Source organism: Ciconia boyciana, chromosome 1 (genome assembly GCF_034638445.1).
Source record: "Ciconia boyciana chromosome 1, ASM3463844v1, whole genome shotgun sequence".
NCBI classification, from domain to species: domain Eukaryota; kingdom Metazoa; phylum Chordata; class Aves; order Ciconiiformes; family Ciconiidae; genus Ciconia; species Ciconia boyciana.
Genome location: NC_132934.1, coordinates 133,555,323 through 133,580,151, shown reverse-complemented (window position 1 = coordinate 133,580,151; position 24,829 = coordinate 133,555,323). Strand labels below are relative to the sequence as shown.

Genomic DNA, 24,829 nt, shown 5'->3' with positions numbered 1-24,829 from the left:
CTCAAAAAGAAGCAATAAATGAAGTTATAGAAGCAACGGTTATATAAAAAATTTCAATGGCTACACAGGTCAAGTAAAATACTCTGAAAATGACACCAAATATTAATAACTACTGAATCAAAAAACTGAATTATTTATAAGTGAACATTTTGTTAAAACATTTATTGTCTGTAGAAACAAGTTTACATTGATTTTATATAAACTATGTTAAACATACATATAAACATACCTACATCTTAATATATACTTATGAATGAGGCTTTTAGATATGGGATAACATTGTCAAAAGCACCATTGTGAACTCCAAAGACTACAGACTTAAAATGCGTTTGCATTTAACTCCATCTTCAGTAGTTTTAAAAATGTAATTTCTAATGTAATTACTTCTAAGTGTGGATAAAAGGTTTCTAATGTTGGTTTGCATGTGTACATACACATGCACGTACACAAATTAGGTGGTACTTGTGAAACTACAGTATAAATGAGGTCAACATTAATATATTCCTTAGAAGCGGACATTAGTCCACATCCTCATTCAATTGGGGGGCAAAAAAAAAAAAAGTCCTGCTATTCTTAAAACAAAACAATGAGGCTTTTTTTATTCCATGAAGAGTGTACTCGAACAACTGTTTCCACCCTGTCTCTTCCCTCAACAATAAAGACATAAGAGAAGCCAGTCACAAAATAAAAGCCATCTACTACATTATTTACAGAAAATGAAATATTAAAAAGACAACATGAGATTTAGACTGCTTAGACAAAATTCAGAGCAATGAACAGTGAACAGAAGAAAACTATGAAAGTGGCAGGTAGCATAGAGCTATTAAACCACATGGCTACATACCTACTCAAAAACCCCTCCAACAACAAAAACCATCAGGCACGGAAGGAAGGGGCAGGTGTTATGACAATAGTTTTCTCTGATCTTAACACTGAAAATTTATGCTCACCAAGCTTGAAACAGAACACACTTGCATGTTCATCACTGTCCTTAAGGTCTATTAAGGAGTCAAGTGTTACAAGTAGGCTTTCGAAGATCTTGAAATGGCTTTTATTTTTTTCCTTCGTAAGGAGGCTGAAGAACGTCCTATCTTCAAATCCTGCAGCAATGGAATGAAGTCTGTCAAGGGTCAGAGTTATGTGCAGAAACATCCTTTTTTTTCAGATTCATTAGGATGCAGGTCTGAAGTCTTTCTTTTAGAAAGCTCTTCCATAGAGAACTTTGTAGATGGCTGTTCAGATGCTTAAAGAAAGGCAAGAGGCATGTTTCTACACAGCATGGGAAAAAGATCCCTTCAGAAAGCATGGAAGTTAAAGATCTCCCTCTATATACAGTCTTCTAAGGTGAATACTGAGAAATCGAGTCTCTCTTTGCTATAATCTTTCGTCATCTTCTCCAAGCAACTCTCACTACCCATTTTCAAGACACAGCACAAAATGACTTTCCAATGCATAACAAGCAAGTTTTGAGAACCCTGTCTTTTTTAATGCCACAAAAGTGTAATCTTGGTTTTTGTTTTATTTTTAAAGCAACTAAGTTCATATAAAGAAAATTCAGCATTTCACCCTGAGGCCCTGGGACAGAAGGCAGCGGGTGAACTGTTATCACAACTAGTGATGAGCTGAATTTACTCCCATCCTCTGCTATCAGTTACCTGAGTTGAGACAGTTATGTCCAGGTCTCGAGACCATCTAAATCCATCAGGTAAGGTGATTTTAAACATGTAAATAATAATTAGAGTTAAGGCAGGCTTGTAGAAGCCTTGCAAGGTGTTGCTTCTCACTAGCCCCAGAATTTTGTTAACCTTGTGAACTCAATCATTACAAAGTTTAAAGTGAGGATTCTAACCAATCTATGTAGAGATTAAATGGATCAGCAATATAAATGCTAACATCACAACAACTTATTATTTCAGACACTTACAACAGAGACTCTAGTCATATTAAACCCATTGCATTTTGGATAGCAATTAAAAAGATAATTTCACATGTGAACAATTGAGACTATGACATGAGCATTTAACAGTAATTTCAAGTCAACCAAAAGAAAGGCAATTCACATTTATATTTTCAAAGTATAAAACAGAAAGCTAGGAAGCTCTTACACAATCACATTTTTAACTTGCCCTTCCAATGCAAATGCAGTACTAATACAAGAGATGCTGTTTTCCTTCTGAGGCCAAGGCTTACACAGATATTTAAAGTAAGTTGTTATTTTAACAACTGTTATCAATCCATGCTCCCATTAGAAACAATGCAATAATCAGGATATTACTTAAGTCTTTGTACAGGTGTTTTCTACAATGCAGTCACAATACAGAAAGGCACCAAGTTATTCAAGTAAATTGACCTTCCTTCTGCTTAACGCTTTTTCTTGTGCCTTCACAACCCAATCAGTAACTTCAATACATTGTTCTCAACAAAATATTATATTCCAGTACAACAGAACTTTTCTGTGCTAAAAGAATAAATAAGCTGATTTGTGTATGAGTATATAGACACAAGTCTCTGTAATTCACAAAGATAAATATACACAGTAATGTCTCACACCAGATAACACCACAGAGTAGATGCCTCTAGCACCTAACCCAGTCACAGAATTCAATTTCTCTATAAATTTTGTAAAATATAGAAGTTTTATCATGACAGAATCCTAAATTAGTGAAGTAAAGTTATCAGTAAAGAATGTGATTTGAGCAAATGGTATCACCTTAAATAAAAGCTAAAGCAACTGAAACAGTAACTACAGTTCATCATATGACATTCATCTTGGGACCAAGGATGGGCAAGAAAAAAAAAAAGAAAAAAATCGAAGTCAGTAAACATGCCAAAACCCCCTTGTTTGTAATATGTTGCTCACAGTTGTAGAAATCAAAGACAAAGCTAAACTGTTAAACTACAAAACAAATTAGAGATACCTAGTCATGCACAAGTAAAATAAGAAAGTACAAAATCAGAGGAGCCAGTCACACTTAAACCTGGTTAAAGCAGCATTAACTGACTGAAGTCTGACTACTTCAGCATTACTTCCAAACAGTGTTAGCAAAACTGCCATGTCAGAAGTTTCTTCATGTATCCACTTTTCCCATTTGCTCAACAACGAGTTCTCTTCCAGGCTTTAATAAGAACACTGCAGGAAGCTTACAGAAACAGTAGTATCCTGTTGAATAAGACAATATAGCTTCAGTAGTTTGTCCTATATCATATATGGTTTCACTTCTTACGTGTTTTACAGTGCTTTAGCACATTCAGGAGCTGTGTGAACAGCTTGTCAGCTTGAGGGTAAACCTGCTCTCAGCTGCAGGGTATATGCAGCACTCTCCTGCCAGCAGGCTGCTCAACGGCAGCTACTCCACATTTGCTTTGGGTTGACTCACTTAACCTGTTTTTTCAATTCCTTATTTTCATCTCTCAGTAAATCTACACAAGATTATTTTGCCAGATTCATCACTGACAGCGTAAGTAAATAAACATTTTCTTATCTGCAGAAAGTTGCCTGCCTCTATTTGACCAGGGGATTCCTTTCGTCTAGCTTCCCATTTTGTGTATGCATGTCAAAGCTACTGAAAAGCTAGTTGAATCATTAGTGTTATTTAAACTGAAAACTTGGGTTTTAGAAACAAACCAGCCGGTGTTATTGTTGAATGGCCATAACATCAATGAATGTGGCACACTTCCTGCCTGCTTATTCCCCATGAACACTAAGCAGTACACCCCATGAACTGTAGATTTTAAGTGACACTATTTTAGCTGTTCTGAGCCATACCTACACTTAGTCTCTACTGAAGGCATCATGGAAAAAACATTACAAAAAGGATGCAGAAATCACATCCTGACTTTCCACCCAAAAAACATATTTCCTTTTCTCTGAACATACCTCTACCCAGTATTAGAATTCTGATCTACTACCCACAACAGAGACTAGCCTGCATTCTGTATGGCTAACACTGTCTTGGAAGTGATGGAAATACATTAGCCTGCATATATTGTGGATATGGTGAACAACTTTTTTCTTAAATAAGAGCATCTCTGAAAACTATGTGCTATGCATCTTTAATTTACTGGCAATAAAAAGTCCAAACAAACCTGTAATACATACACACAGCCCTATAATATATTATGTATTAAGGCAAAGGCTATAAACAGGAAATAAGCACAATACTGTTTATAGCTGCTTATAAAACATGTCTGGCTATTGGAATTTTGCACACAGCATAACAATACTGCAGTATAGTAAACTTCAGAGAATTACTGGGATTTTGAACAAAATTACAAGCTATCTGCATTTAAAGCAGTTTCAATTATGAATAGCTTTGTTAGAAGACATGGTTATAAAAACTTACGTTTTTTGTTTTTCTTGTAATTAAATACTTCAGGCCCCAATTTCAGAATCCAGGAAATCACCAAATCATTTATGACGAAAAAGATTAGAGAACATGTGGCTTGGTCAAGAATGTCATACACCAAAATATAATGAGACAGAATAATTTTCAATACAGAAGACGAACTAATCCTCTAACAAACCCAAGCATGCTTTCAGTGCAGTTATAAGCTACTGCTACAGTACATTACATACCTGCCTGTTACCATTTATTTTAATCAAATACTGAAAGTTGTCCCAACATTCTAACAATTTACAAATGTATATACACATCAGAAACCCAAGTATATTATTAAACTAAAGTAATACAAAATACTGTTTTACGGAAATGACTGAACAGAGGTGTAAAATCTATTGCACAACCTAAAAGGTCATTACTTGGAAAATCCTGAGCTAATGTGCTATTACCAAACAATTCAGGCACTTTTTTTTTTCCTTTTTTTTTATTACATAAGCAATAAACTTTCAACATATAAACCTCTGGGTATAACAACTCAAGTTCCATCTGTAACATCATGCTTAGAGAAAAAGTATTCAATAAATAAGACTCCCTTCAATGACTTTACTTGAGACTGATATGCAAAAGGAACTAAAGGTACATACTACAATGTTTCAATTGAATACTGTACTTTAAAAGCAATTATTAAAACTGTAAAAAAGTTCTGCAGCATTCCACTACTGAAAAATAAAGTTATTTTTAATCAAGAAAGTTACAGGGTTAGTTCCTTTATCCTATTTTAAGTCTTGACAAAGTTGTCAAAAAATGAACAGATGCTCCCTTTGCTGTGTTATCTGTTTCAACTTCAGGATCACAGCTCAGTTCAGGTTTCTGTTGCAATATTTAAATTTCCCTACAAAGAGAAAAAATCGTTACTGTCAAGTTGTAACAGTGGAAAAAAGCCTCCCAACTTTTGTAAGTACTATATTATTATAGTATGTAACATACAAGATTCTTTCAATTATGGATTGAAACAGCACAACTGTAAAGACTGTACCTCAAAGGATGCATATACATAATTATTTCAAAAGGGTGAAATAAAGATGTTCAGACCAGTTTAACAAATCTCAAGGACAAGTTTAATCATTACAATAGGCAAAATGTGGTTAATGCTAGAATCTGAGGAACAGTTTTGTTTTTTAATAGCTAGCCAACCAGCAATCGGTATGCCGTTAAGAAAATGACTGTGTCATACTTCAGGATTTATTTTACTTTAACTCAAAGATATTCAAGTTCTTCATCAGGCCTAAAAATCAATATTCAGATATTACTATGCTTCTCTAATTCAAATCATAATCTCCAGCAGCCAGATTGTTACACACATGCTTTATAGGTTCCAGACAAGAACCTTAATATCCAATTACAGAAGAACATTGGAAATTATTGGGGGGAGCTCATTACAACAAGATTATGGCACTTCTGTGCCCATTTTACAAGGTCATAATTTTTGGAAAAAATCCTTCTCCATCTATTTTCCACTAGTTCCAATTCAATTTAGCCTTCAGAGATCATACTTCTCAGAGTCCATGCAAATGTAAAAGGCATTCACCAGTATACTTCAGTAACAAGTGACCCATTTACCTTGTCCAAAGTGTTTGGTTTTCTTTCTATTTTTTTTGTCTTTTTGGGGTGGGGTAGGGGGGTGGGGGTGTGTTTTGCTTTTTCCCCACACTGGGCTGTAAACTTGAGTTTTTTTCAAAACAGCTCTAAGGGCCTATGCTTCTGTGCTCTAAGAACTGAACTCTAATCCAACTACAAATGCTTACGCAAGTGTATTTACTTGTAGCTAGGTGGACACAGAATTACAAAACAAACAAGAATTCACATGGGAACACAGAACTGCAAGGGGCTGTGTAGGTCGTCTAATCCAATTCTCTGATATCACAAGTAACCTCATACTACTTTGATCATACTTGATCAATTCTAATAAAGGATTTAGAATGTTTTAACCACTGATCCTCACAAAAGCTGTAGCATTTTATATGGTTCAAAAGTTCTTCTGCAGTTCAGGATTATTGTTGTCCCATACACCCTGCAAATCAAAAGGTATCACAAAACAGATATGCCTAATTATTTCAGCCTGAGCTTATCAAACCATTTTACACAGACATACAGTACAGGATGATTTATTCAGAACAGCACTCCAGTGTGTACTTTAAAGCACATAATTAATTTAAGGTAACATAACAAAGAGGAGAAGCACACAGATGTAGTAAAAAAAATTATTAATACCCTTCAGATTGATTTAAAACCATAGCCTAAGAGGACATAATATTTTTAGAGGGTCACTTTCTCCTCCTATCAATAGGAGGAGAGATCAACTGAGCTCAAGGAGAGAATACCAAAACAGAGGCAACTGCAGAATCTCAGAGGCCACCTCTGATTTGCAACTACCCAAAGCAAGTTTTAGCAAGTTTCCATGGAATAAACATGGAAGAAACAGGAGTGCAGAATTAAGTTTGCCTGTAAAGTACAAAGAGCCAATATTCCAGAAAATCCCATCCAAGTTATTCCATGGGGATTTAAAAATTGGAATGGATCATATGAATATTCATATTTTATAAATGGCTTAGTAAAAAATAAAGCAAGCCAACTTACCTTTTCTTTCCTCAAAAATCCATCTCTGAATTTATTAGTGGTAAATCCCCTTACACCAACAGAACGTAACCGCTGGTACTTAGCCTGAATATATAAACCCTTCTGTACTAAGCCCGATTTATAATGGGATTGCAAACGGCCATCTGCAAAGTTGCTCTGTAAGGGTGGGGGAAGGGAGGGAAAAAAATGTGCAAAATGAGGGCACCAAAACTCAACAGTTTATGTTTAGTTATACATATGTAAAATTTACAGTACTGAACAACAGAAGTATGCACTTGCAAATGCAGAGCCTCTTCCTTCATTTCCCATTTAACATTCCTCAGACCACTAGCTACCATGTGGCTCAGAACTGCTGTATTGTACTTACTGTTTAAAACATCTGAATTATCTTCCTCATAGAAAAAAGTAAATGTATTGTACAACATTTTCACATTTTTTCAAACTTTAATGAAAGTAAACCAGCATCAACAAAAAGGTTTACGACAACACCTCACTGTTGCTAACAAATTCAGTGATAGGCCTGCAGTGTGCACACATGGCGAGTCTAAAAAAAGTCATACTAAACAGGAGTCTACATATATATTTTTCCTGTAGTTTTAAGATCTTATGGTCTCAACATACATTCATTGCTCTATGCCTTTGTAACCTCCAGACTGGAATACTGTAAACTAACCTAGTGTGGGACCAGGAGCAGAGGCCACAGAGATAACAAAAGGCTTACAGGTGAATGGCATTCTAAATACACAGAAAGTATAGCAAGATCAACACTGGCCACAGCAGTTAAAGTTATAAAAAGGTTTTCAATCCTAAGCACTCAGATCTCCAACAAAATAGGCAGTAAAAATCTTTAGAGTAAGAAAAACCCTGTTTACCGTAGTTTCTCATAGTTTTCCAGTACTGCCGTTTTAAGTTTTACAACATGGTCCCAACAGAAAGCATTCCTGTATACATTCATCCTTTAAATTTAAAGGTCTTCCCTCCCCCAGATTTAAACAATGGCTTTCCAGCTAAAAAGAGGAAACAGCCTGACCATATAAAATTCTTGTCATCTTTTACAAGTGCCTTTAAAGGGTAGGAAGGAACAAAACATATTACAGAAATAGACCTCCTTGAGCATGACCCAATTATTTTGGTGAAATCAGTTTCCTTTTGAGTAAGGATCACTTCAAGAAAAATCACATGCTCTGAGGTTGCAATAAGTTTGGTACCAGTTTTTTTGCCTGTGTGGCTGGTGAAAGCTAAGAAAGGACTGTACAGAACAGAGGTTCCTTTATGCAGATGCAGAGGTTTTGTTATTTCCCAAATCATTTCACCCACCTACTATGTAGGAGATAACTGAGAAGCTGGCCCCATCAGTCCCCCACTGTTACTCTTAGGGTGCTTGTAGGCAGAGGACACTTGCAGAAGGCTGTTAAATGCTAACCCCTTTCCTGAAAAGTATCACAGTCCAGGCACAATACAACTAAGTGCAAGTAAAGTCTTTAAGTAGGTATATGCCTACCACAGGGAAAACTGAAGGACATTTTTAATGCTGGATTAATCTTAACTGTGTTCAGGGGCTTAGAAGTTCCCATTTCCCCCACAGCTGCTGTGGTTCTCTGCTTTGACATAGGTGGCTAGAAAGGAGGCCTTAGTGGTCTGCCACTGCATTTGTATGAAAACAAGCAAAGGAGCAGATCAAATAACAGAGGGGAAAAAAGGTACAAGATACTGAAAATGAGATTACACACATCTTAAAAGTTTCAACTCAAGTATCTTACATGTTCCACAAGTGGGGAGGGAGGGGAATAGCAGTATTATTAATGTAGAACAGAATCAGCTGTAGACAAAGTTAACAGATTATATATACACATTTGGTATGTAGGCACTGCAGTCACACATAGCTTACAGCAAAATGAGGTAATGTAAGGTGTGTGGAAATCATCATTAACTTCTGGCCTAAAGCAGGAGAAAATCTGCTAAATTGACATCTAGTTTTACATTAAGACTATTTTATAAATAATGCTAATGACAATGCCTATGAACCAATGGCCTCAGGCTCTGAAATAAGTCTATATGAGCAAATATATGTCATTGCACTGGGTCTGGCTGGGATGGAGTTAATTTTCTTCACAGCAGCCCATATGGTGCCACGTTTTGGATTTGTGACTAAAACAGCACTGGTAACACACCAGTGTTTTGGCTATTGCTGAGCAGTACCGGCACAGCGCCAAGGCTTTCTCTTCTTCCCCTACTCTGCCCCGCAGCAAGTAGGCCAGGGGTGGGCAAGAAGCTGGCAGAGGACACAGGCAGGACAGCTGACCCAAGCTGAGCAAAGGGATATTCCGTGCCATATAACCTCCTGCTCAGCAACAGAAACTGAAGAGAGGGTGTTTTGGAGCAGGTAGCCATTGCCTGGGGACTGGCTGGGCATCAGTCAGCTTGTGGGAGGTGGTAACTGACTGCCTTTGCATCACTTTTTTCTTCCTCTTTCCTTCACTTCTTAAACAGTCTTCATCTCAACCCATGAGTTTTCTCACTTTTGCTCTCCATATTCTCTCTCCCATCCTGCATATTCTCTCTCCCATCCTCAGCAGAGCTGAGGGGAGACTGGGCAAGCAGCTCTGTGGTGCTTAGCTGCTGGCTGGGGTGAACCCACCACAGCCATTAAGACACTAAACTGTGTTAAATAGTGAATGAATTTTAGTTCTAAAGATTACCATACAGGTATCCACTTAAAGGTTGGCTTAGTGATTCATTGCAAAGTGTCATTACAAAAAAGGCCTTTCAAATTTTATAAGATTTCTCCAGACCCTTTGTAAAACTGCTGTTCCAAAATCTTTTTCCCCAAAAAGTTTAATATACTGCAAGACCACGTGGGTTTTTTTTTAAATACTCTAAGTAACCCCCCTTTTTTGCATATTAAGTTAAAATGTCCCCATTTTATATACCACGAAGAAATGTGGTGGGGTTTGTTGCTTGGGGTGGGGTGGGGTGGCAGGGAATGGGATTGCAGGGGGGTTGTTTGTATGTCTGTTTTTTTAAAAATAATCAGCCAAGAAAGTCTCCTGAGCGTAGAAAATAGTCAAATCACCTTCCTAAGTAGGTTTCAGCAACAGCATCGGAAGGAAAAACCCTCTATGTTACACAGGAGGAAATTAAACGTAAAAAAAAAAGTTGATGAAATTAAGTCAAATCAGCACTGCTGTTTCCATGGCAATGATAAATGTGCTGTACACATATGCAAACTGCAATACGAGTGCATATGCTATCTTCCCTACAAATATTAAAGCACCATGGGACAGATCATTGGATTCAGCAATATTCAGGTAATATTAATATATACATGTGATGACAACTTAAGTGGACACTTTCATGCTTGCATAATCTCCAGCTGATGTATATGAAGGCAGCCTTCCATTTTCTTTATATTACATCAACTACCAACACTGCCTCAATGATATGGCAGCTAGTGCTAAAGATCTCTCCATCCCCTATAGGCTGACAATACAGACGGGATACTGATTAAGAGGCTATGATGTCCTTACATGTTAAAATAGTTGTATCAGGCTGACTCTTTACACTTGTTAACTTCAGCTTGGAAAAAGACTTTTTTTTTTCAGCAGAATAAAGTTAGCATTTTTTCCTAGTCTTAGCTTAGCTATCTGCCTAAGAGTGACTGGCAAAGCACACCTAAATGGGAGAGCCTGAAAGCCTTTTTATCCAACAGTTCTCTTATGTTTAGTCTGAGGGGAGAGAAAAACAAAAAAAACAGCAAGCAAAAAACCCCACACCTACACTGCCCCCCCTTCCAAAATTTCATCCAAAATGCCAGCTACTTAGCCATCAAAACTTTACTTGAACTTCACTACCTACAAAACAGGAAAGATGACTACCTATTCTGTGTGTTATTTTTCTCTTGAGAACACACCTGTTAGACAAGTAGGGGTAATTTTAAGGTAGAAAATCAGCGTAAGTTGTTCTAGATTTGATTCATACTTTTCTAATATAAAGAGCTCTAACTGGATCCATGCATAGCATGGCACTGGCAGCAGGAAAGGAAGAAAGTGGTTTTTGTTTTCTGCTGAACCAATGATACATTTAACAATCAAAAGGCATTAGAAAGCCACTGCACTACCCCAGGAAGAAGCACAGTTGCCTGCCCCTTTACCATCTTGAGGCCCTGAGAATAGAGCTTCACAATTTTTTTTTTTTTTTTTTAAATGCATAGATAGCAGTATGCAGGGTATACACAAGAGATTAGTTCCCCAGAAATCCCTATATGAAAGAGCTAATAAAATAACAGTAGTACAATTTTGAAAGGAACACAATTCATGTCTCCCAGTCTTGGGAAATAGTTCAGGCTTCCATATGCATCAGGTGAAGGAAAGAAAGCTGACCAGCTTGTTTTTTGGATAGATGAGCTTTCCAGTCACTGTCTAGTTTCTGCAATTCTCATTCTCAACTTTGTAGTTAACTTATTTCAACTGCATCGGTACAATACAGGACAACCCTGCTCAATCTACTGCCAGCCCTCTTACCTACTAAAAGCTAAGCCTCTCATTATTTCAATGGAAACAATTAGGCTATGATGACACTGTTTTTCATGGCATTTAATACCTTAAAAAAAACCACCTGTCTCCTGTTACCACACTCAACAGGATTGATTAACCATTTTATGTAACATATCTGATAAAAGCTGATCTGTACCTTAAAGTGTCTTCTGACGGGTCCTGCATTTTCAAGGTGTCCTCTAATGTGTCTGTGAGGGTAAGTATCACTTGGTTTTGAAGAATAGTAAGAATTCTAGTAGGAAAACAGACAGAGTTATTAGCTTAATGTTACTAAATTACTCAAGAAAACATACAAAGTTTCCAGATTATACTAACAAATATTGCAACTCTTTCAATCTTGTAGCATTTGACACAATGACACTGACTGAAGGAACCAGAGTAACAGGAGCATAGGGCCTGGAGTCCAGGCTGGCTGAAGTGATGGTAGAGCCCACAGAAGCCAAAGATGATACAGACCATCCTACTGGAATATCATCCTCTAGGAGATATCTAAGCAGGTAACAATCCAATTAGGGTTCTCCACCCCTGCCCCCCCAGAACAGATGCCTCAATTCCCATGCAGCAAGTGAAGCAGAGAGGCTGCTATAGCAGTCATCCCGTGAGTCAGCAATAAGGGCAACAAGATTAGTACTCTGGACATCCCTGGTTAGCATATGGTCATCATAGGTTGGCATATTTTAGAGCAGACACATGCACTTTTACTATACACAGCACTGCAGCAACCAGACAACAAATGTTACATTGGTCCTTAGAAGAGTCTACTTTTAACTCTGTATTACAGGAGACCATTTTGAAGATTACTTGCCTGCCGCAGATACACACCTGATTTCTAAAGCAAGTCCCACAGACAAGCAGTATTGAAATTGTTGTGTGTCACCACACTGAACAGCTGCAGTCAAACAGGCATGGCTGCCTAAAATAGAGCACTCCCTCCAGCCACTGTCCTACCTGTGTATTTTGGCCCTTTTCCAATTTTTCCCTTGACAGCTACCTCAAGAGAATGCACACAGCTGAAATACAATTCTCTTCCATGATTGCATACGATTATAAATATTTACAGAAGCATTACATACTGGCATATACTATGTTAAAGTCATCTAATGCAGACAGAACAGATTTGCTAATGAACTCTTAGCAATGATTATTCAAGAATGGACTGTAAAAAAAAAAAATCACAAAAGTGTTCCAAAGCTGTTGAACCCTGTTTTTTCCAAGGAAATTTTAACAGCTTCAAATACATTTTAAAAAGAGCCTAAAAAGAGAACCATTATTAAATATTTCGTATATACTAACATATTCATATATACTAAATAAATGCATATTATTTAGTATACTTTCATATTTACTAAAGAAATGCAAATGCATGTTTTGCTCTTTACAGAATTTCTGTTCTCTAACAAAGTACCAAACCTTTCCAGTGGCAGAAACACTTTAGGATATATTTTCTAACACTGTTACTGTTATTCCGGGGGGGGGGGGGGGGGGATGGATGCTATAAACACAACAGAATGGTGTTAGAATCCAACTTCTAACTGGGATTTAAGCTAGCTTTTTTTTTCTTTGAGAACATATTATTGCCTACAAGTCAACTATTTAGCTTCTTAAAATATCTTGACAAGAGAGGATTCAGCAGAGAACAAAGAGAGGAAGAAAGACTTTATGAAATGAGATCAAAGTAGTCAAAATGGCTTTTCCAAGAAAAAAAGTATGGAGAATTAAATACCCACAGGAAAAAGTCAGGAACTTCCCAGCTCCCTTCTTATTCTAAGAATATGAAGATACTCCATGAAATCAAATTAACTTTCTCCATGCAACACATAATTAAATCAGGAAGCTCCCTGTTGAAGTACACTCCTCCTTAAAGCTGAGAATTCAACAAGATGAAAAAAATTCAAGAAAATTTCCTGTTATAGTTCAAAATAAGCCTTTGGGAATTAAAAGAAAGCTTGTCTCAATTAACTGTGGATACACCCCTTGCCATCCCCACCTCCCTCAAGATTCAAGTACATTCATGGAAACAAAAACATTAGAACTACTTAATGCGAAGATACAGCAATCTACTCTTCAGGAATTTCCTAAACCATAGGTTTTAAATGAAAAAAAAAAAGGGGGGGGGAGGGAAGTACAAATAGATACTTGTTCTGATCTTCTACTCTTCTTCTTGTCAATAGGGTACAAGGCTAGATGGACATTTCTACAATCAAGGCTAGACAGACATTTGCACCTTCAAGGCACAAGTTCTTCTCAAGTTTAAGCTCAACCCCCAATTACTGAATATTAACAAAAGAAACTCTCCACTTCACTGGCCTGCTCATACCTTGCACTGAAAAGTTCATATTCATTAAGCATGGGATACCAAAAGTAGGCCAAGTCAATACCATTTCCATGTTTAATTTTAACCCAAATGACTAATATCATCCATTTAGCAAGGAGAGCAAAAAGAGGTGTTAATATTACATTTTGATAGTGCACTGTAAGGACATTTTAGTATGACCAACACATGATCTGTTTTCACATTCGGCAACATCCTAGCATCAGATATGATCTACTGATCAGGCTTTCAGTTTTCAAGCATCCACCTTTTACCAATGCTGATACACACAGCTCCTCAAGCAACAGTGATAAAAACCACAATGAAATTTTACTAACAAAGATGAAAATGTGCAAATATTTATCCAATACATTAAATTTTTAAAATCCTGTGTTATGATTTAAGATGCTGCAGTGGTTGTCCTGTCAAATACTGTTTTTTAAAGTTATTTTTGCCATCTTTTCTGAGCCTTGGCACTGTTATGCTTTTCATTTGAAACCTGGCTCTCTGATTTACTTTTCTCTCAGTATTTACCTGTAAAAAAGAGCAAACAAACCTGAGAGGAATGTTGAAGGTCACAGTTTTTGTTTTGGATTTCCAAGGGTTTGCTTTTAAGATTACAGATGGAACTCTCCTCAACAAAAGCAGTAAGAGATGTCTATTGCATACTTTTTCATGTGTTTTCCCACACTTTTACAATTTTGCAGATACAATGTGCTATTGCTACGTCTCTTCTGCAGCATAAAACAGCTTCCCCCAAGGACTAGAGAGCTCTGCTTGGACTGTGAAGCCAACCGAACCAATATCTACCCAAGAATCTGAAAGACTGAGCAAAACCACAAAAAATTACTTTCTTATTCAACAACTATTATCTTAGCTCTTGCTTATGTTTCAAACTCTTCCTCAGTTTTTCCATGCACTGCTGTGCGCAAGTAACATATCCTTAATTTTAGGATGTTTCCCATTTAAAAAGATGTGGTCAACCCAGCATCAATGTTGTGGTGACCCATCAAACCACTTCTTAAATCCAATGCATTGTTCTCTGAATGCTGCCTTTTAGTTGTGGTCCTTACGCTTTTCAGGGTACCCAGCAGTGTGCACACCTAAACCGTACTATTCTGATACAAGACACTCTGAATGGCAAATTCCAAACCTTTGTCCTCTTGCAGAAAGCAGCTACAAATGGCCTTTACCTTCATTCATTTTTGTTTTTCTAAGGCTGCTTTCAACTCTACCAATACTACACTTCCAAAGTAGTAGTGAATAGAGTCTCACAGCTGTGAATTTATTACAGAAAACCTACTCAACACAGAAATGATACATGTGGCTGAAATTACAGTTGGCTGCTTGGATGCCACTCCACTTAACTCCCACAACAAAAAACTCCCATACTAAAGCAAGTGCTAGCAGCTTACACGTATGGAGATCGAGCTTGAGCTACTGCCCACCAGGATAAGCTCTTCTCCAATCGCACCCAGTCCTAAAGAGCCTCTTCAAGGAAAGCCATTTTGAGCACCATACATTCTCACATAACATGTCTACGTGTCACAGGCAGTGCCACACTACTGGAGCTAGCTTATTCAGCTGAATTTTTTGTACTGCCTCAGATAGGAGTTAGCTGTATTAGTGATCTGCTCTGCCCAGGAAAAAATTACCCTCTTTCTGCATTACTTTACATACTGAGCATTAGACATACTAGATAAACAGGAAAACAGGCAAGGGGAGCAGAATAAGAATCAAAAGGCAAGAACAGAAACACAAAACCAGAAGAGAAGATGCAATTAAAAAGTGCCAATTAATGTATTGTGGACACATTTGCAAAATGTCTGTAAGCCATCCAAGCCAGTTGCTCAGCACTGATTAGTTCTGTTTTTACTGACAAATGTTGATGGCAAACTAAAGTATTTTATCTTCCCACTCATCTGCAAACCAGCTTCTGCATGGCTGACTTCATGAAGAGTCATTCCTTCTTTAGGATGCTTTGCATTTGTAATACCCATGCTTCCATAGCTACTGTTGTTCTGAATGGGTAACTGCTCACTGCAGTGCAGGGCTGTCTAAAAACTGCATGTTTGCAGTTCACTATTGGATATCAAGATGCAATCTTCCTGAATCTTCAGTACACCTAACAATAACTCAGTTTCTATTTCAAACTAACTCTCTTTTTGTTTACAATTACTGTATTACTTAACAAGCAATTACTTCTTGTTTTGGGGGACTTCAATCTTAGTCTTGAGTATGTAATATTTTTTACTCTTAAAGACTTGTGTTCTTTTACACTGAAAGATGCACTGTTACATTTCAGTGATGGTCAGAACTTTGACTAAATAAAAGCTACTTTTGATGGACCTCAAAAGTTTCATGGTCTTTTGGAACCCTTTCTGTAGGGTATTAATTACAACGTATAAAGAATAACAATTTACGTTAGTCTCCTCCTTATTTGGCACCCACCAGAGAAGGACCAAAAAAAAAAAAAGATGTTTTAGAATTATACCACCCACATTAATAAAGCTTTTCTGGTCTCACCAGTTCCCCAAGTTAAAGAAGCACAAACACTTGGGAAAAAAGACTACACTTATTTAGAAGGAATTTTCCAAAATAAACAAATTTAATTCTACTGAACCTAATAAATACTGAAATGGGGAAGACAGTTATAAGTACATCACAGAAAGATAGCCTAAAAGAGAATAAGTGCCCAAACTAGGTTTGATAAACGCAATATCGACACAGATAAGGAACATTATTTCAGACATTTCTAATTATTTCTGTGATTTGTTCCTCATTTTTATTTGTTCATAAAATAAGAGCTTCCCAGAACTTTTATCATAATGAGGAGAAACACAGTTTTAGTAACAATGCCACCTACACAAAACAAGATTCAGACCTTCCCTTCCAACTGCTGACAACTAGAATACAGGAGAGTATTCTTTTTCTCTGTTCCACATTACCTCAGGTTTCTGCTCAATAACAAGGCCTTCTAATTTATAGTTTAGGTGGTACATCATAAAGTGGAAGAAATGCAGTGTTACATACAAATTTATTTTACAAAGCTACAAGCAATATGAGTTTTTATTTCATAAAGCCCCTTAAATCAATTAATTTCAGTAAGCCACTTCAAACATAAAATTTCATTCAAAAGTTTAATTTGACCTGTTCCTGCTACTCAATAAGAGATCTGAAGTTGACCACCTTATTTCCAGACTAGCTGAAAGAAGTGTTTTGATTTCACCCAACATACCGATCTAAACTAGCTTTCTGAAACAACAAATCCCTGGCCAACTTGCTGCTAGGTTATAAAAAACAGTAGCAAAGTTCTTATGGACTACTGCACAGGCGTGCAAAAGCACAAGAATTATTTTTGTTGTATCAGCATTTGGCCATAGAAGTGGTTTTAGCTCACTTGTATTAATCTGTGCTTCAACACATATCTGAGGAAGTACAGCACGAGAACTGTGAAATTATAAGCAGTTTTATTGTTGAGCAAAGTCTGAAGATAATAAAGCCTCACTTGAAATTTAAAAGGGCAAGATACCACACATTGTTAAATTTATATCAGCACAGACAATGCATCAAAAAATGAGTTATAAGTGTAGGAACAACAAATGCAGAAGCTACTAATTCTATATTTAGGCTTACCAGGTGAGGTTTCCCAATAAATTTCCTGAAAGGTGGCTTAATGAACCTCATAGGCTTTTGGAAGCCATCCAGTTGAGAGTTTTGTAATTTTGAGAGACTGCAGCTTTGCTGGTTCCTGATGTTTATGAGAGAGAGAGAGAGAACAATTAAAATCTAAAGCCAGAGTGTATCAAAACCCTGTATTTTAAGTGACCTTAGTCTAGCACCTGTATCCCTTAGAAGTGCAAAATGACGGTTTTAAAATAAATTTTTTCTAGGACATTCAACAAATTACTATTCCTCTGACTAAACTCAAGCTCAAGTTGCACAGAATTATATAGTAAGCTGTATTCTCTTATGCAATGACAAATTAACAGAGATACTCTGCCTTCTTGAAATCCTCACTATGCAAATCAGGTTTCCCTGGCTCACCCCGCTAGGCCTGCATGGCTGGTCATTGCTGCCCTCCGCTGGCTGAAATGCTTTCCGCATTTCAGCAGTTGTTTTATACTGTACTATCTTTAAAGTTGTACAGAACTTTCCATTTCATGAAATCCCAAATCTGACAGAAGCTCAGATAAATAGCTAGATGCTCCAGTTTCATCCTCAGCAAGCAGGGTATTCTGGCTTTGGGCTTTTACTTGCTTGTGTGGTTTTTGGGTTTTTTTGTGGTTGGTGTTTTTTTTTTTTTTTTTTTTTACTGACCACATTGCTAATACAGACGTGTCCATAAACCTCTGAATAAAACATATACCATGAAAAGTAACCACCAGAAGTCAAAATTCATAGTTCATGAAACATACAGAAACAGTTTTCATAGCTTCAAAATAAATTACTAAGGCAAAAATACAGCCACACTGGACTAGCTCACAGGCATTGCCAGTATCTTATATGTGAACTATTAAAAACCCCCGATCTCAGGAAAATTCTACCCATCGTTCAAACCATTACTGCCCTCAGCCCACATTACATTGTCCACGTTACTCTGACAGCGTAACCCCTTATCTCATCGAACTCCAGGACAGCCACACTTACTAGAGAAACTTGAGCTTCCTGCTTTGAGCGGCATACACAAAGGTAAGCAAGACAGTAACTGTGGAAGTAGCAAAAGCAGCCTTCGCAGATAATCAGGTAAAACATGCACTAAAGACATAGCCCCAGCTACAGTCCAATATCATCCCCCCCCACCTTGGTAACTTGTACTTTTTTTATTTAAAGAATCTCAAATACAAGAAATTTTTTTCTGCAGCTTCACAAGTCAGTTTTCCCATATGTGTGCATTGCCACTATTTGCCATAATAGACTGCATTTAAAATTAACAGACAGCAGCACATTAAGAGCAATCTGCAAATCATGACTACAGTGTAGATACATTTCATTACACACTGGCAATTCTTTAATCGACATTGCTTCTAACACAAATAAGTCATCATCTCTTTGTAATCAACCAACCTCACAACATCAAAAGTGAAACAGGACGACTGAGGTTAGCAAACACCTTTAACAAACCTGTTGGAGGAATTCATAGCAGTAAAAAGCTATTCCGAAAATCTAGCTTTTCTTCATAAAATTCTCCAAGAATCAGAAAAATTCCAATTATTTGTTGATATTCCACATGACATTACAAAACAACCAGGGCAACACAACAATGTATTCATCCTAGAATGCTTTTATGAAACTACAGAATACCAAGAAAGTGTTATATGGCACATCAAAGAGTTTAAAAATAGTTCAGCATCTTTAAATTAATTTCGTCCTCTCTTCCCATTCAGTGTTAGAGTTTGAGCTTGCTTTTCATTTTTTCCCCACTGCAGCTTAACCTCTTTCAAGGTAACAGTCCATTAGAGAGTAGTTAGCAATGTATGTCAGCTGAATTTCAGTCCGAGTCAAAGTTGCAAGGACAAACTATGAAAAAGATGTTACTGTGGAAGAGTCAAAAAATGAACACATAAGAGAACTACAGGCTTGGGCCAAAAAGATTGTTATTTGCTAATTACCTTGGAGTTACACCATCTACATGAAACACTTGCTCATCTTCATTCTTCAGTCTCTGTTTTCTCCTCCTTTCTATATCATGCCGTAGATCATTTGGATCTTCTAACACTCTCACAATGTTCTATTAAGAGGAAGGGTTAAAGTCGAGTTAGAAGGTAATAAACAAACACTGACGTGATTCTGTCCTTCAGGGGTTGCATCCGGTATATAACCTTGTTAAGGTAGTTCAACTATCTGCACATAGGACAGATGCACATCAACCCAAGGATCCAAAGTCCAAAATAATAACAAAAAGTAGTCCCAAACAATTACCCTTTCTTGCACCATCTTCCTTTATACAAGTTTCCAAACAGTGAACAAAGCACTGGAATTCTGCATGGAGTTGCCAAGGCAAGAATATTCACATTAATTCCAGTAAATCTTAAGAAGTTCTACTATTCTTAAGTTGAATCTCCACATATCTGTACTATAGAAAAAAAAAATAATAACTAAATCCCAGTAAGTATAGCTTGAAAGGGGAAGACAGAAACTCTTATGTCCCTGGATGAAAGCACGGGATAAAATAGCATTCTGAGGAATTATGTGGATGTCAGGCCATTCTAACATTAGGGTAGAAGAAACATTAAGGCTTTTTCTAATCTCAGAGGGAAAGTAAGAGCCACATGTCAGTCACCTACTTACACTATTTAAAAACAGACAGGGGCTCAAGCAGGAGGAATAACCACACTCCAGCTACTCTGGAGAACACACCTGCATTTTACTCATCAGTGAACACAGTATACTTGCACCATTGTGGTATCTGTAAATATGCTCAAGTGTGCATTTCTTTCAAAATAGTCAGAATTACTGATGGTCTTCAAAACATGTAAAATGACGTACCAATAGCACGGGGAAAGTGTTTACATCTATATCGTTTTAACTTACTGTTTGCCAAAAATATTAAGTAATCAAGATACCTGGGGAGATTCAGATGGCACAGTTCGTTTGTTCTGAAGTTCTGCTAGAGACATGTCAATCCTCCTGGAACACAAAAATATTACATAAAAACAAATGCCATCACTATAAATAGCAAAAGCATTATTGACCAACTACAGAATTCTTTAGAGACTATGGGCAGGTAGTTTAGAGTCAGTGAAAAAACACTTTACATTGTGTACAGTCTACTGAAGATTAACTACCTTAAAATGCAAATAAATTAAGGCAAAAAGCACATCAATTACCTGTGAATTTCTGGATCCGAACGTATTTTAACTTCATTCATATTTGCAATTGGTTTATCCTGAATTTTTGAGAACCGTTCATGTAGAGTTATGTCAGAGGATGTAAAATAATTTGCTGTGAAGAGATATTAAATACAAGAATGTTTATTTGTAGTATTTCAAATGCACAGTGGGAAGTTGTATCTTTTAAAAGATTAACTCTTAAGGACACCAAGACAACTTCTGAGATTAAATTTCAAACTCTTTCCACTTGCAGTTTAACATTCACAAATGAAAGATGAGTCCTGTCCAACTTAGACATCCTTCTTATTTAATAAGATTAAGCTCAATAGAAAGTTAACTATTTGTCAGCTCTATTACGGTAGTACTCAAATGACTAGAATCTATAAATAAAGTTCAACACTGAACATGATGCAGCAGTCTAAACACTAATCTAAAAAATTAAAGGAACTATATATAACTAGGAAGTTATGGCTGTAGCAAAGCTCCTTTTTTCTTCTAATTTCCTAAACAAGCAGGTTAGTCTTAAGTACTAGCATAAAATCCTTCTGACACTTCCCAATAATGCCTCTATTATGGACTGAGACCTTCTTACAATCATTCTCCACCCAACTACTTTAAATCCTCAACCTGCATTTTCCTTAAACAATATCGAATGAAGCCAAAATACAAATGAAGCCAAAGGCAAACACCTGAGACTTACAAGGACAGCATATCTAATTCATTACATTTGTTTTTAATAATTATGAATACATAAACACATACATATACCCCAAATATTACAGCCACCTTTAACTTGATGGATAATAGTGATTATTTCCTGAGTAAATTCTCTTGATGGGTCATTTTCAACATTTTGTGTTACAGATTCCATGTGCTCAAACACTGGATGAAAATTTTCAGTTTTCCTGCCAACAGCAACCAGATCATGTGACATCTGTCTCTCTGTAGTATGACTAGAAGCAGTCCTAGAATAAAAAGTTGCAGATATTCACTTTAAAAGAATTCACTATATCTGAAAACTTCAAATAGACAAGTAGAACAGAACAATAAATTAAGAAGTTCATTTTAGGAATAAATGCAATGAAATTGAAATCTTGTTTTGTTCCTTTTTTTAATTAAAAAAACTCGTAAGGCCGTAAGGAAGAAAAGCTATAATAAAATACAAAGAGATATGACTACACTCTCAGGAATCCTTGTTTCAGTGAAGTATATAATACAAAGATTCGTGAATTTTAAACTTAATTGATCTAGATTATCAAATAAATGCAAATGAAGATCCTGATATACTTCTTCAGTATAATTCTGCAAAGCAATTACTTGTGTGTCTGTTTATAAGGAGCTACCAGACAATTTTCAAGAACAGTTCAGAGATGTAAAAATCTCATGGCATCTTTGGGAACTGAATCATCACTTGAGCCCAGTGAAACAGCTTTCCAGTGGCAGTGTGTGAACTTAAGAACACGTTTAGCATCTTTTTGTCAAATTTTACTCATTCTAAATAAGTTTAAGCCCCAAATGGTTGCATTGCTGCTTAAGAATTATTTTGACAAGGAAGCTAACACTTTAAAAATCCTGCTGTTCTTGTTGCAAGGAAAATGCTTGTCAGTTGGAAAGATAAACTGAGGACTCAAACAGCCCATGTAAGAGCTTTTAGGATAAAGACTGTTTACTGTGCAAAGTGATTATGTGCCTGCCCATCCTGTATTTGAAGCATACAAGACTAGAATTCCATACAAAAATTGTATCAAAAATAGCCTCTAGCAGGTGCCAGAAGTCATCTATTTGCCCCCAGTAAACTAGAAATAAATGCATGCAAGAGGGAATCCAAACAATCTCAACTGTAGATGATTTGAATTATCTACCTGCTCTCCAAGTTTATAATGAAAGTATTCTTCTCAGCTGAGTCATTTCAAGTCAGGTGTTTGTTAAATGCCTAAAGTAGGCAGCATGAATATTCCCAGTCATGAGCTTCTGCAAAATTAGTGTTTTCATCTTCAAAAAAATAAAATATTTAGCACTTTTGGCTGCGGAAGCAAACCTTTCACACATGAAATTAGCTGTAATCAATGTAGTAGTTTCTTCAGTCTGCAAATAATTACCATGTCCATTGTGCATGACTTTCAAAAACAGCAGCAAGAGGCTACTAGATACAGGAATCATCCTGTGGGCTTGCAACAAAACTCAACAATAATTATTTTTCTTACGTTATCATTCAGGAAGTTAAATGCTTGTCCTAGTCAGGGGGAGGGGGGAGAGGCATTACTCCACTTCCCTTTCCTCAGTCTGTAATATTAGCCCCTTATGTGCAGACAGTAACTTGTCTTTGTAACTCTCCATTGTATTACGTGTTTCTGAAATATTGGAAAGGGAAAAAAATATATAGATGTTTTATTTGGGAGAAAGAGGCAAAATACCTTTAAATTGAAGGCTGATCATTTTGGAAGGGAAGATAATCCCTTCCAAAAGGGATTACTGTCATTACATGACATTCTTGCCTGCAACAGCCAGGCAACAGCCCAGAAAAGCCTGCAAAAATCTACACAAACCAAGCTGCTTACTCTCTACCATATATCCATCATCTAGATTTTCATAATATTACCACTTTTTTTTTCCCAATTCAGCCGGCATTGGGAATGCTAAAGGCAACCACAAGTATCACATAGAAGATAGACAGAAGCAGACTCTACTGCTTTTCAGTTCTGATGCCTCAACAGATTGCCACTTCATTTGTTACAACAATAAGTAACAATCCAGGGATCTCTAATTTTTTTGACAGCTTTATTGAACTTGAGATCTTGAACATCTGAATGTGTGCCTGAGATTTATGTAATTTAAAGGTTATGTGGTTTTTAGAAGAAATGAGGCATGACACAGTCAAAAAAATGCCATCATATTCCAGAAGGAAGCACAGGACTAGGCTTTTCTGCTTTTGTTTCTTTGTTTTTTTATTTAAAATCAACACATTTACTTATCATAAGCAACTTTTAACTACAGGTTTGTATCAGGCATACCTGCTCTTTCCACTTCCTACTACATCTCCATGAAATGAACTAGGGGGTTTTTTGGTTTGTTTTTTAATAGAGGTAGGCTGTAAATTTCCAGTCTGTGCAAGTTAACGTTATAAACAAATTAAAATTTAAAAGGTACAACCTTAGTTTGTCCTGGTTACCTCTTAAAGAAACCGTGCTTTCCTCCAACATTCATAAACTGTAAAGAGTCAGGAAGAAAGAAGAGGTGAGGGGAAACCAATACCTGTACTTGGTCACCATTTTCTTCATATCCACTTTGATCGTGAGACGTTCCCTCCTACAGTTGACATCTGAGATATTCACATCTGAAACAGTATGACTTGAATCATGCTGGCTATCAGAGGAATCTACTTTTTTCCTGAATTCCCCTTCTTTCCTTACTCTTTCCTTCGGTTTGTTTTTAAAAGATCTCAGATCAACATCCATTTTGGAAGAGTTAACACAAGCATTGCAGCCCTTCTTTGAACTATATTTAACAGGTACTTCGACGTGCCCTTCTTCAGTCCGTCTCACTCTTCCACCGCTAAAGTAATCTAACTCCTTGTTATTCCGGGCACCCTTAGAAGAACCGTATTTCTGGTCTTCCTGCTTCACATACTTCTGAGCTCTATCATCTGAAAAAGGCTTTTCCCCATCCGGATGCCTGCGCCGTTTGTGACTGTACTCATATGCTATCTTTGTGACAGAATCCTCCAAGTACTCCCTTTCAGCCGATCGGTGGGACTGGGCACCCAGATTTCTTTGCTCCTCCTTTTCTTGGTAGGGTGGAAAAGAACGTTCTTGCTTCCACTTGGAATTTCTTGCTACTTCTCCACCGTCATACCTCTCCATTTCTTTAACCCTTTTAGACGTGTGCCCATATTCTCTGTAATCGTGATCTTCAGGATACCTGTGTTGACATAAAGCAATTTACACTTGCACTAGAGAAGAAAGCGAGAACTTATATGTGCAGAATGTTGGACAGCAGAATGCGTGGCAAGTTAACCCATAATCCCTCACGCCAAGGTACAGATGTGCAGGGGCTCTTAAGAGGGAAATATTATCTTTTCATACTCTAGCCATCAATACGATTTACTTAAAAGACAAATACTTCACTACTACCAGTCGCCCATAATTAAACTACAAA

The 24,829-nt window shown here is 36.9% G+C and overlaps 1 protein-coding gene across 2 annotated transcripts in view; it reads right to left on the bottom strand.

Moving 5' to 3' along the window:
• Window positions 1-153: 153 nt before the first annotated feature.
• BCLAF3 (BCLAF1 and THRAP3 family member 3) overlaps window positions 154-24,829 on the bottom strand; it is a 36,001-nt gene continuing 11,325 nt past the window's right edge. Inside the window, exons 4-13 of one of the 2 annotated variants that reach the window (XR_012040028.1) lie at window positions 23,927-24,592; window positions 21,461-21,639; window positions 20,672-20,786; window positions 20,408-20,471; window positions 19,454-19,572; window positions 17,478-17,592; window positions 11,667-11,762; window positions 6,978-7,133; window positions 4,344-5,232; window positions 158-3,160 (exon numbers count right to left, since the gene is read on the bottom strand). Coding sequence is in view for 1 of the 2 variants with exons in the window: in XM_072849045.1 (XP_072705146.1) it covers window positions 5,203-5,232; window positions 6,978-7,133; window positions 11,667-11,762; window positions 17,478-17,592; window positions 19,454-19,572; window positions 20,408-20,471; window positions 20,672-20,786; window positions 21,461-21,639; window positions 23,927-24,592 (1,540 nt within the window). In the remaining variant the exon portion in view is untranslated. Of the gene's footprint in view, window positions 5,233-6,977; window positions 7,134-11,666; window positions 11,763-17,477; window positions 17,593-19,453; window positions 19,573-20,407; window positions 20,472-20,671; window positions 20,787-21,460; window positions 21,640-23,926; window positions 24,593-24,829 lie in introns of both variants that reach the window. The other variant, XM_072849045.1, reaches the window with a different exon arrangement.